The sequence below is a fragment of the Athene cunicularia genome (genome assembly GCF_003259725.1).
Source record: "Athene cunicularia isolate RWA chromosome 13 unlocalized genomic scaffold, athCun1 chr13_part1, whole genome shotgun sequence".
Taxonomy (NCBI): Eukaryota; Metazoa; Chordata; class Aves; order Strigiformes; family Strigidae; genus Athene; species Athene cunicularia.
The window spans coordinates 12,107,471-12,119,531 of NW_020799117.1; the positions used below are offsets into that span (position 1 = coordinate 12,107,471).

Genomic DNA, 12,061 nt, shown 5'->3' on the forward strand with positions numbered 1-12,061 from the left:
GGGGAATTTTTGTGACCAGCACAGCTGGCTAATAGTCAGCTCCTTGGTGAGTCAGGCACGTGACCTCTCCTGTGGCACAGCTTGGACCCCTGTGCTGCCAGCCTGTCTGGAGCTTAGGGGCACCCCTGCTCCTGGGGCTCCCCAGGCTGCCCCACTGGGCCACAGCATTTTCTGCCACCCCCAGCTAGGAGTCTGCAAATGTAAGCAGTCCCAAGAGTTTCAGGTCTCCATGCCCCCGCTGGCCTTGGCAATGACCCCCACTGCTCCCTGTCCCACTGGGCATCCTCTGCACAGAGCCTCTCGAGGTTGCCACCTCTTGCTCTGTCCTCACCCCGCACAGGCTATGCTGCCTCAGTGGAGAAATGCTGTGGTGAGGAGGTTGACTATTGTGCTGGAGTATAGTACCTGCCTGCTCCTGCCTCTGCTTCTCTCCCCACAGCCAGGGGATTGCATAGCAGTGCTGGAGAACTCCTGAGCTGATGGAACATTGCAATTCCCACTGTGGTTTTGTACCCGGCTCAGCACATGCCAGTTGCTGTCTGTTGGTCCTGCCTTTGTTTTTGAGGCAGATAAAGAATTTCTCAGAAAACACCACCAGTGTTCAGGACCAGGCCTGTGCTCTGCCCAGCTGATGCCATCGATTAGTGCCAGCCCCGCTGCTGGCAGCAGCACCCATTGGTGACTGGGGCAAGGCTGGCAGCAGCCGCTGGCGCATGCATATTTGGGGTGCTGCCTCTGCTGTGCCAGATCAGCGGGTGGTGGGCTGTGTTTGCCAGGCTGGCTGCTGGCAGGGTTGGCATGGGATTGCTGCTGTTTGGCTCGAGGGGTGCAGGATAAAGCTGTCACACTTCTCCTGAGGTGGGAGACACTGTTATCAGCACGCCGTGTGTGCCTGAGCACGCTGGCACTGCCTGGACAGCTTCTGCCCAGCAGACTGTATCCTGGGGACATGGCAGCAGCAGCAGCCGGCACGGCACGGCGCTTGGCCACAGCCACAGTCGGCATGTGCTCCTTCCATTAGCCAGTGTTGAGAGAGGAGTGTCCCTCTCTGAGAACAGCCTGTTCCCCGCTGTGTCTACCTGCTGCCCCTCTCCTTACACGGGGCAAAACAACCACCAGTTCTCCTTTTCTGCCCTTGCCTGTGGTTGGTGGTGCTGCCCTGGCGCTGGCAGCGGTGCCGGAGGGTGCCACCAGTGGGGAGGTGCTCTGGGCTCTGTGCAGGGTGACTGGGGCTGCGGCATCTCCCTGACTCCAGTGGGTCCTGCAGCCCTGGGCTGGCCCGTCCCAGAGCTCAGGCAGAAATAAAGTGGACTCTGTAATTTGGAGTGTAAATAAACAACTGTCGAGTATAGTACGAACATGCAGCTCTGTAACCTGTGATATACTTTGCCGCTGCCCTTCTTCCTAAACCCGACACACCTTTGTTTAAAGTGTTCCAGCAAAGCGTTGTTTATTCAGGGCATTATTACTAGTATCTCAGGCTCCTTTTTCTATGCTGTGACTCAAGGATAGCTTAGTGCAATTTCTTCCATCTTTCCTCCATATCAAAGATATCCTGGCAAGTTTGTGTTTATTGTTTGCAGTTAATGTTTAATATTTCCTACTACTGGCATCTCATGGTTGATCTTAATTACACCTTTCTAATGTAAGACAAAAGTCAGCGAGCAAGACTGTGTTCACGCTTGGGCTGCAGCTCGGAGCCTGGCACCGAGCACCCCTCGTCCTGCTGGTGCCGCTGGGCCGGGCACTGCCTGCACCCGCTCCCCTCGCCTGCTCTGCACTGGGAGGGCGGCTGCTCCACGCGTGTCGGTGTGGGGTGTCCAGCGTGGGGCCGGGCACTGCCGCCGCAGCTCCCACGTGCTGTGGCAAAGCGGACAAGCTGCAGTTGTTTTTAAGTGGCTCGAGTGGAAGAAAGGCTCAACCTGTTATTTGTTTTGTCTAGGCTTTAAATGCTAGTGCTGTTTTTTCATCCTGTTGACTGAGCTGAATTGTTAAAACAAATTAGTAGAAATTAAAAAAATTAGAAATCAACAGAGTGCAGAGGGTGAAATGCCCTGCTCCTAGCAGTACACCTCTGTGCTGACTTGCGAGCCTGGGAGATTCATGTGCTCCTTTCCCTGCAAAACTGGGGAGCTGGATGAGGGGGCAGCAGCCTCCTGCTGCACAGCCCTGCCTCTGCACTCTTGTGCCTCCCTCTGCCCATCACGTCAGTGTGCTTGCAGGCAGGGTCCTCTCTGTCTTTGCTGCCTCCCGAGGAGGGACTGCTCGCCCCCCACTTTGGGGCTCACAGGATATAAATATCGGGGGGTGGTGAGGGTCAGCCAGGCCAAGGCACAACCCGACACCACTTCTCCCTCATTCACACTGACATTTTGTCAAATGCCAGTGGGGAGGGGGGTTGCTTATCTGCTGGCACACACTCCAGTGACCTTCACAGTTCTGGCCAGGTGCCTCCTTGCTGTATTTACACTTATTTATAGTTCTCTCCTCAATCCCCACCTCTGCCCTCCTCCTTGGTACTGGAGGGGGGGCTACCTGCCCCATGCAGGTCGCTCTGGGCAGGTTGGGCTGCAAGGGAGCTGGTGAGTCCTTGGAGATGATAAGGGCCTGACAGCACCCAGCTTTGACACCCCCACCCCCCCCCACAGGGTGCTGCAGCGTGACTATCTTGGGACCGTGTTGCCTGACTGGGAGCCACAGGGACAGCAGGGTGCACCCCGGGGGTGGACGGAGCTGGGTTTGGGCCTGGCATGGGTCATGGTAGCTGTGTGGCCCCATCGCCTCCCCACTCCAGTGCTGGGGCAGCCCAGGAGGGTGCTGGGGGTCTGCAGGCACCCATCCCTGCCTGCCCAAGTAGGGCTCCCCTGTGCCTGAAGCAGCTAGCGGGGCGGGCAGCTGTGCCCACCACAACACCAGCCAGCCCGCTGCCCAGGGGAGAGTTCATGCGGGTGAAACAGCCGCCTGGCGCCCGTCTGCCTGCATGGTTGTAATCCCCATTTGAAGCAGTCTGTAATTACGGATTTCCCTGATAAGCCCGGACAGCTCTTTCCAAAACCCCTGCCCAAGGATTTTCTTTCCTTTTTAGAGACAAGCCTGAGGTGAGGGCAAGAAGGGGGAAACCCCCCGGCTGGCTGCAATTGCGGGCACCAGGAGCTGGCGCTGCCCGTGCTGCCGAGGGAGGGCTGGCGGGAGCCAGCACTTCATGTTCGCGGCATTTCTCACCTTCTGCTGGTTCGGGTCCCAGCCTAAATGCTACTGGCTAATTTGGGGCTCTGTCTCCGGTGCATGTGGATGTATATTTATCCCTTAATGCTTTGGGTAGGCACTTGGCTGTAGGGAGGGAGGCGTCTCTGTGCAGGACTGAGTCACCACTTTGGCTCCTTGGCGAGGAGATGGGCTGCTTGTTTCTGGCTAGTTCCTATGGCCCCTCCGAGGAGCTGCCACTTTCCTTCCTTTTTTCTATACAGCAAAGTGGCGTGTGAGTGACAAGGCAGTTGCAAAGCATCCTGGAGCCATGTATGCAGGCAGCAATGCAAATCTGGCCTCCCAGGCTTAAACAGGATTAAGCTCCCGCAAAGACACTGCGCCCCTCCAGCAGCTCTTCCAAGCCGGCAGACTTCAGAAGCTGAAACTTTTGCAGCCTCGCTAAGCACAAGCACAATGCGTGTGCCATCGCCCCGTGCTCACTGAATAATACTTGGCCAAAACTTCAAGGGGCTGGACCTAGGGGTTTTGCAGATAAGGGAAATTTCTACCTGTGCTGTTGTCAGGGGTGTGACAGAGGAGAGGGCCTGCAGGTCTCTTTGTCATGGTCACTGCCCCGTCCCCAGCCCCTCTGAGCCAGTTAATCACCACAGGCTGTGGGCAGCTGAGCTCTCTTGCTTGCCCTGTTTAGGCTGCTATTGCTTGTCCTCAGGGCTGCAGTTCCTCCAAGACGGTGTCTGGAGGCGGCATCACCCCTTTGCTTCTTTCACAGGCTTGCCGCAGGGAAGGCAAAACCCCAAAGCATCAGCATTTGCCTGAAGGCTGCTGAATTCCAGGTGGTTAGAGCCTGTTTTCAGGCTGGCAGGCAAGAGAGCTGTGCTCCGCCTGCTCCTTGGGCAAACTGGCTGCACACATGTGGAGCCAAGGTCTGCTCTCGGTGGGGTACGGCTGCCCCCAGAAGCCAGCAGCCCGGCCCCAGCCAACTTCTCCAGTCCCACTGACCACAGGTTTAGTCTGAGGAGCCCAAGTTGACACTGAAAGAGGAAAACATTTCCTGTTTTGTTAATCCAATATTTGAATTAGAGTTGGGCTTGGAAAGGAACCTCATTTCTCTACAGAGATAAGACCTCACATGCTCCTGCACTAAAGTTAGCACTGCTCCAAAGCAAGAGAAAGACCTGGAAGGGGAAATGTCCCATCTAATGTCCTCACGATGCTGGGAACCAGCAGTGAGCTGTGCTCAAGGAGGCATCCTTGGATGTAGCAATAGCCAGTGGCAGCCCTCACTCTGCTGCAGGTGCAGCCTGGGACACGTACTGGAGATGTTGAGGACACTAGAGATGGTTGCTTGCATTGGTCACCCTCACAACTGGGCAGAGAGATGGTGTCACATCCCGCTCCGACGAGGGGGACAGGTGACTCAGATTTGCAAATCCCCAATCGGAGCGGGATGTGACAGATGGAGCTCACCCCCATGCCAGCTCCTCGTCCTGCTCCACCTTGCCATTGCCCTAGGAAGGGCAAAAATTGGGGGCTTTGCAAAGGGACGGGGCATCAGAGCAGCAGGTGCCCTGGAGGGTGCAGTCCCCAAAGCACCTGGGAGCTTTTCCATTTGCAGCCCCAGGAGACAAAGGGATGCTGACTAAGGAGCCACCAGAAGCTCTCAAATTGATTTGCTCGCATGGAGTTTCCAGGAGAAGGCATAGCACAGGTGTGTGGGGGGAGCTAGTCCCTCCTCACCTGCAATGTTTAGGGAGAGGCCCTGCTGCTACTTGTCTGGAAACATTTAGGTGCAGCTGAGGTTCCCTGGGACAGGAGAGTTGGTGAGATGATGTCTGGATGTCCTTGACTGCCACTTTGGACACTGTCCCTTGTGCTTTTTTGCTATTGCCAGCTCCACCATGGTGAGTAGGGGTGGTGCAGCCGTGGCGGGCGCAGAGCCCTCCTGCTGTCCAGGCTGTCCCTGGGCACACACAGCATGGCAGCTGCTGAATCCAGCTGGCCTTGTCAGGGGCACAAAACGAGCACAAACCCTCAGTGCAAGGGTCCCTGCCAGCTGCCCGGGGCAACCCCCATTCCCATGATTGAAGTTACAAACCCCTTGCAGTGGGGAAGGGCTTCCAAGCTCAGCAGTAAATGAATAAAACCGTTAATGCTCTGTCCGCCCAGCAAGCAAAGCCTCTGCAGAGGCAAAGCTCCTTGCTACATGCAAGCGAGTATCGGCTGCCTCTTTGTCCAGTAATTGCGGTTGTGTTTCTGCTAGGGCTGAGGTCGGGGTTAGTTCATGCTTCACAGAAAGCTGAGGAGGATGGATGGCTCTGAACAGAGGCCATTCCCCAAAATGTTCTCCACCTTTTAGCTGTGGCTTTCAGGTGCAGCTGCCCGCATGGTGGTGTTGCAGGGGCTGCTGCTGCTGGAGGGGATGCCCAGGCTTGGGTTCCTGCTTCCCCAGAGAATGTAGGTGTGTGGCACCGGGCCACCTGTCTAGCTGCCTGGGCATCCCTCTTGCCCAGAGTGGGGATTCATCAAAATTGCAGCGAGCTGCCGGCAGTTGTCTGGTCACAGCCACACTGCAGTGCACACAGGCCAGGTGTCTGGGCTGGAGGATGCCTCCGAATTTTTGAGCATGTCTCCATGGGTGTTTCCTGGCTGCACACCAAGAACCCATGGCTGATCTTCCTACAAACTCCCAAGTAAAATTAGAACAAAAGTTCACTCCTCTCCCAAGGCAGCAGGAAATGCAAAGGGTGGGAAAAGGGAAAGTCAGAGCAGATGAGGTCCAGTGCCCGCAGGCAGCCTCCCCATCACCGCTGCCACCCCCTACCCAGGCGGGGGGCTGTGTCCTCCCCCACCCCTGTGGCCAGCCCAGAGGGGCTCTGCTCTCAGCGCTCAGTGCTGGGCTTGCAGTGCTTGGAGTGATGGATTCCCTCCAGAGGCTCAAGTCCTTGGTGGATGGGCCAGTTAAATGAGAGGGGGTTGGCTAGAGCCACGGCTTCATGCTGGGATGTCCTGGGTGCCCGTGCAGGCAGCCACCCTGAGCAAAGGATTTCCCCACTTTTTCTGAGGAGAGTGACTTGTGCAGGCAGAGCTGAGTTTTCAGGCATACCTGACCTGTGCTAGCTGGAAACCTGGGAGCATCCACTCCCAACCTCTGCCTACAGCGTGCGTACAGCTTTGCAGTGGCAGGGCACTCCTGCCTCCAGGGTGCCCAGAGAGAGCTCAGCAGCATTAGATTGCAGGAGTTTATTTTTACCCAGCCCTGTTGCCAGTGGGGACATGTCACATCTGTGGAGTTGATCAAAAGACATCCCGAGCACTGGTGTCAGCTGCTCCTTGTGATCTCAGCACCAGGATCTTTTCCCTTGTGGCATATCAAAAGGAGCAGGAGAATTTGACTGCTTTGCTATTTTTAATTGAACACACACACGCACACACAGAGACACACATATATATATGTATGTATGGCTTTTCTAAAAATAAAAGCCTTTGCCTGTGTTCCCATGGGAAGATTTGGGGAGAAGGGGGAGCCAAAGTTGCTGCAAGACTTTTTCTGGAGCAGGCACAAGAGTGGTGGCAGGAAAGCGGGGACAAACCACAGCAGGTAAGGGACACATCTGAAAGGCCAAAGGACATCTGATCCCAGAGCAGCCCAGAATGTCCCTGAGCAGAGGGGACAGGAGAGCTAGGGGAAGGGTAGCATCTGCATCCCCCAGAACTGGCAGTGATTAAGATGGGGACCCTTGACCTGCTGCATGCTCCCTGACCACCTAGGGACCAAGGGTTTTTGCAGGGCAGGTTTGAAGAGCCCCAGATCCCAGAGCCATTCAGGTGTTCGCATAGACTTTTTTTCATGCCTGATATACTTGATGGCACCATGCTCATGGATGTCTACCTGATACACCTCCCTCCAGCATCAGGGCAGAGGCCGGGCAGTGGGGGGAGCATCCCCCCAGCATGGGGGCAGCTCCCTGGCTCCTGGCAGTACTTTGCCTGCACTGGCAGCTCCCCACAGCCCCCGGCCCCACTGTGGCCATGGGCACAGCCGGGCTGGCAGTCCGTTGCCAGGACAGAGCACTGGCTTGCTATGGGGCTGTGAAGCCGCTCTCCCCTACGCTCGCTGCATCCTCCAAACTGCTCACCCTTTTGTCCACCGCCCTTGGGATGGGACAGAGTGGGAAGCAGGTGAGAAATGCAAAATAGGAGTGGATGTGTGCACAGGAGTGTCCTTTGGTATGTCACAGGATGTTGTAAACCCAGTGGGAAGCATGGCATGCAGGCTCCTCAGCCTATGGGAACACAGTTAACACTCCCAGACTATCCCAATTTAAAAAAAAAGCAAAAAGAAAGAGAAACACTGTCTTTTCCATTCCTGAACCTCAGTTTGAAATCCCTTTTACTTCCTGTTGAGTGTTGGAGGAGACCCTTCCAGCACATTTCAGGAGGGAAGGCCCCCATGTTCTCCTGCCCCTGCAGCCTCTCTCACATGCTCAGATGTTTGTCTGCTCCAAAATCCATTTGCTCTGTAAATAAACTTGCTTCCCTCATCGCCAGAAACTCCCCCTGAGCAGCCAATACCAGGAGGAGTCGCACCAGACCTTTCCCCTCTGTGTTTGAACCTGGACACTAGGGACAAAACCAAGCATAACCTGAGGGCCCCCCCCTCACTCCTGTGGGTGCTGGATGTAGCTGTGAGGCTTTGGCCATGCAGTGGCTGGGAGCCAGGCAGAAGTGGGCAGGTCCCGGCTCCTTTCTGTGGTTAAATGGAGATTTTTAGCTCAGCTCCTAGAGCTCGCATCCCCCGGTTTGCACCTGGACATCGATTCATTTCCATGTCATTTTTCTCATCCTGCATGTGTGATGTGGGGACCAGGGTCTGTATTGCCTTGGCGGTGCCTTGGGACGTGCAGGACATGTAGCTTGCCCAGGGGGACTGTCCCTGAGTGGTTCAGTGCCATTTGGTGGGGATGGGGATGGGGTACAGAGCAGCCCCGCAGACTGGCTGTGAGGCCACCCCGTGTGTTGCTGTCTCATGTGCACTCAGGTCTCTTGCCTCACTCTGTTATTGCTGATCTCCAGGGCAGCTGGGTAACCTGGATGTCACCCTTAGGGCACCAAAGGCAGGAATGGCTTCACTTTTCCCTAAGAGCAGCAGCAACTGCTTTGCCATGATCCAGGTGGCTGTGCTGTGCCCTGAGCTTCTGCTCGACTGAGGCTCTTCCAATGTAGATGCTACTGTTTTGACACCTGCCACAGCACAGGTCGCAGGAGAGGGGGTTTGGGTGGCAGTTGTGGGGCAGATTTCAGTAACCAGCAGTGCCAGTGCCAGGCCGTGCAAACCGATTTGCAAGATGCACAGTGAAGAGGTGCTCTCCACTCTCTGCACTGCTGTATGATTGTTCCTGGAGCCACTTGCCAAAGCTTATTCGAAAGAGGGTCTGAGTAATGGGCTGGAGTGGAGGTGACAGCAATGGGCAGACCAGCCATCTCTGCAGGTGGTTGCTGCTGCCTTTTGCTGATGGTCCTGTGGTGTGGCGGAGGGCTCACCCCCTTTCTCTTCTCTCCCCAGTACGAGGTGTCCGGTGAGGAGCACCTCTACTCCGACTTCCCTGAGATTGATTTGTCTCAGCTGGATGCCAGCGACTTCGACTCAGCCGGCTGCTTCAGTGAGCTGCAGTGGTGCGGGGAGCACTCGGAGACCGACTCCAGCCAGTACAGCACCGATGACTCCGAGCTCTTCCAGGTACCCCCATCCTCCTGGCACAGGAGACCTGAGGATGGAGGCAGGGGGAGGGGAGGGCAGGTGGAGAAGGAGGGAGGAAGGAGGGGACACACACAACTATTAATAGCTCCTCCCCAGCTGATTAGTGCTTCATTAATTTGCACGCCAGCTCTAAATGGGGCAAGCGGAGTAAAGCTAATGAGGAGGTGGATGAGCAGGGGAGGGTGCTGAGACAACCCTCCTGTGATGTATTATTAAAAGGGAATTACAGCTGGTGTGCAGCCCATCCTGTTCAATTCCCGGGATGGCAGGGTGTGCCACGGCAGCAGCGTGGGGATCTCAGAGCTGTGGTATGGGGCAGGAATATTCATTTCCCAGGAGCAGAAAGCAGCCCCTTCCCCTGGCTCTTCAGCTTCAGCATCCTCCCTGTGTTTGGGGCTGGGAACCCTCTGGCAGAGGGTGACTGGTTTTGTTCCTCACCTTTGTGCTGGGATGGACCCATCACTGTGCTGGCACCTAGGACTGCTCAGTGCAAAGCAATGCTGGGGCAGAGGATGCTCCCGGGCAGAGGCAGGGCTGGTCCTTGTCCCTCGGCACTGTTTTTGCTTCTCCTTGCAGAAAAACTGAGCGTCTTGCAGAGCTGTGACGCCAGGGCAGGGCTGTGAGCATGGCACAGGCAGGTTGGAGGCAGGGAGCTGCAGAGGCTGCCCAAGGACCAGGTGCAGAGCAGGCCAGGCACCCCGCTCCCCTTTCCTGAAGCTCATGCCGTGCCCTGGATGTGTCCTGTGCTTGAGGGCTGGGGTGTCTGTGCCCTCCTGAGCAACACCCAGGACCTTACCCCCCTTGGGTAAAGACGTTGTGACCCACTGGTGCCTGCTAGTCACCAACTCTGGGTTACATTTTGGGAGGGAAGAGAATCTGTATTTAAACAAGGGTAAAAAAAAAACCAACAAACCAATATTTTCTAACCTGGCCATAATAACAACCCTCTCTCTTTTATGCTTGCTGATGCTATGCTTGAAAATGGTCCAGTCCAGCTGAGGGACCTTCATCACGAGATGCATATTTTCCGCTGAACTTCCTGGGGAAAAGATAAACAGAAAAGAAATGCAAAAGACAGGCCCATTAGGAGCAGTGGAGTATGATGAAATGTATCCCACTGAACTTGTATGCACAGTGGTCTCATGCCAATAACAGGAGGAAAAGAAACAGAGCCAAAAATGGGGCATCCTGCTGCCTTTCCCTGGAGCCTGCTCTAGTAACTGTGAGCAAGGTTAGGGCGTGGAACAAAAGATACTTAATTTTCAAACAAGATGAGAGAAACACAGGAGACTGTGTGCAGTCAACCGTCCTTCTTGCAAGTCTGAATTTACCCCAGTGCTAATTTTATAGTTGATGGTAGCCTGCTTCTTGTTGGACATAGTTTACATTCAGAACATGATGGAGAAGGACCAAAAAGAAGGAACTCCTGGCTCACTTCAGCCATTTCTCAGATCTACATCCTCTTCTGGGCTTTTGCAGCTTATTTCCAGACTGGAAGGGGACTCGAGGGGCTGTGTGGGACTGGGAGGGTACTGGGAGGGCTGGACGTGCATCAGCCAAGGCAAAGCCCAGATGGAAAGCAGGGCGTGGGGGGGCAGGTCGGGGTGGCATGCAGGGAGGAGGCAGGAGCAGCCCATGGCCCTGCCTGGCCCAGCGCAGCCCTGGCACAGTCCCAGAAACTCACAGATCTCCCATCAGCATCCCCAGATCATGCCGTTCAATGAAAAACATAGATCAGGGGAGCTGTAATATAAGACCCATCTCATTTTGGGGGCAGTGCTCTGTCGCAGGGTCCCTCACTGAGCGCTGGGCACAACCGGCTTTAAGTGTGAGGGCTGAAAGCCCCTGTCAAGCTGGAGGTGCCTGTGTTTGGGGGCTTTTAGTGAAAACAAAACCCATATTGCTTGATACAAGTTGTGGCATCTGGCCAGCAGTGCAGCCCGGGCTAAGCTCCCCCCGTGCCCTCTCAGGGTCCATGCCCTCTTGTCCACTGGGCAGCCCTGGGCTGAGCTTACAGCTCTTCACATTTTCTTTGCCTTCTCCATTGGAAGAGCTGCAAATAATCAGCTGTGCCCTCTCAGGTGCCCCCGAGCCCGGCAGAGGGCAGGGGGCTGTGCCTGCTCCCTCCCTGGGCTCCCATCCTGGCTGGGTGCTGCTCCCAGCCCTGCTCAGCAGTGCTGTGATAGCCAGTGCTGGAGGGACTTGAAGCCCAGAAGCAGAAGGATTTGGGCAAGGAGGCTTTAAATCACGCATCCTTTATCTTTTGCTGTTTGCCTCATGGTGGGGTGGAGGCAACTATTGGGAGAGAAGATCCTCTGATTCATCATTTTCTTGCTGGAAGTGCAGGGGGACAGACTGATGCTCCTTTTCCAGTTGGGTCTCTCTCCTCCTGATCCCATCCTAGTGTTGTGGTGGGGAAAATCTCTGCCAGGTGCCCTGCAGAGTCACTGGAAAGTGTGGATGCTGGTGTGGCACCACCAATGCCTATTCCCTGCTGCCCAGCATTCCCTGGTCCCCCTGCCCAGCCTAACTCCCCCTCTCTTCTCTGCCTGCTCCTTTCAGATAATAGACAGCGAGAATGAAGCACTGCTGGCAGCCCTCACCGAGACATTGGATGATATACAGGGAGATGACATGGGCCTGGCTGCCTTCCGAACTATGGAAGAGGGGGACACGCTCAACCCAGCCTACACCTCGCCTGCCCCCTCCCCCAAACCCACCGCCCCGGTCACGGGGGGGCCGCCCCCGGCCCCCGAGTTTGATGAGCTGTCTCTAGTAAGAACCCACTTCCTACTGTTTAAGGTGGATTTGGATGAGCCCCTGATAAGCCGGCTGCATGGGTATGATAGGAAGCAAAGGTCTGAATTTTTTCATTCTAGGCTTAAAACTCTCTTTAACCGTCAATACCAAAGCATATACTTGTATTGTATACGTATACATGTTCTGCATCATTGCTGTCACCTCCATCACCATCCTCACGGGAACAAGCTGTGTGTATACAAATATATATATATATATGAAGGGGGCGGAGGGGACACAGCAGCCTCCCGGAAAGCCCCCAGGAAGCACCCCGAGAGGACAGAGCCTGTCTCTTAT

At 55.5% G+C, this 12,061-nt stretch overlaps 1 protein-coding gene across 1 annotated transcript in view; it reads left to right on the forward strand.

Annotated features, from left to right (window-relative positions):
- The first annotated feature begins 7,236 nt into the window (after positions 1-7,236).
- Positions 7,237-12,061, forward strand: part of PPARGC1B (PPARG coactivator 1 beta) — an 18,318-nt gene continuing 13,493 nt past the window's right edge. The window contains exons 1-3 of the mRNA XM_026858546.1: positions 7,237-7,386; positions 8,771-8,944; positions 11,528-11,740. Coding sequence (XP_026714347.1) covers positions 7,237-7,386; positions 8,771-8,944; positions 11,528-11,740 — 537 coding nt within the window. The remainder of the gene's footprint in view (positions 7,387-8,770; positions 8,945-11,527; positions 11,741-12,061) is intronic.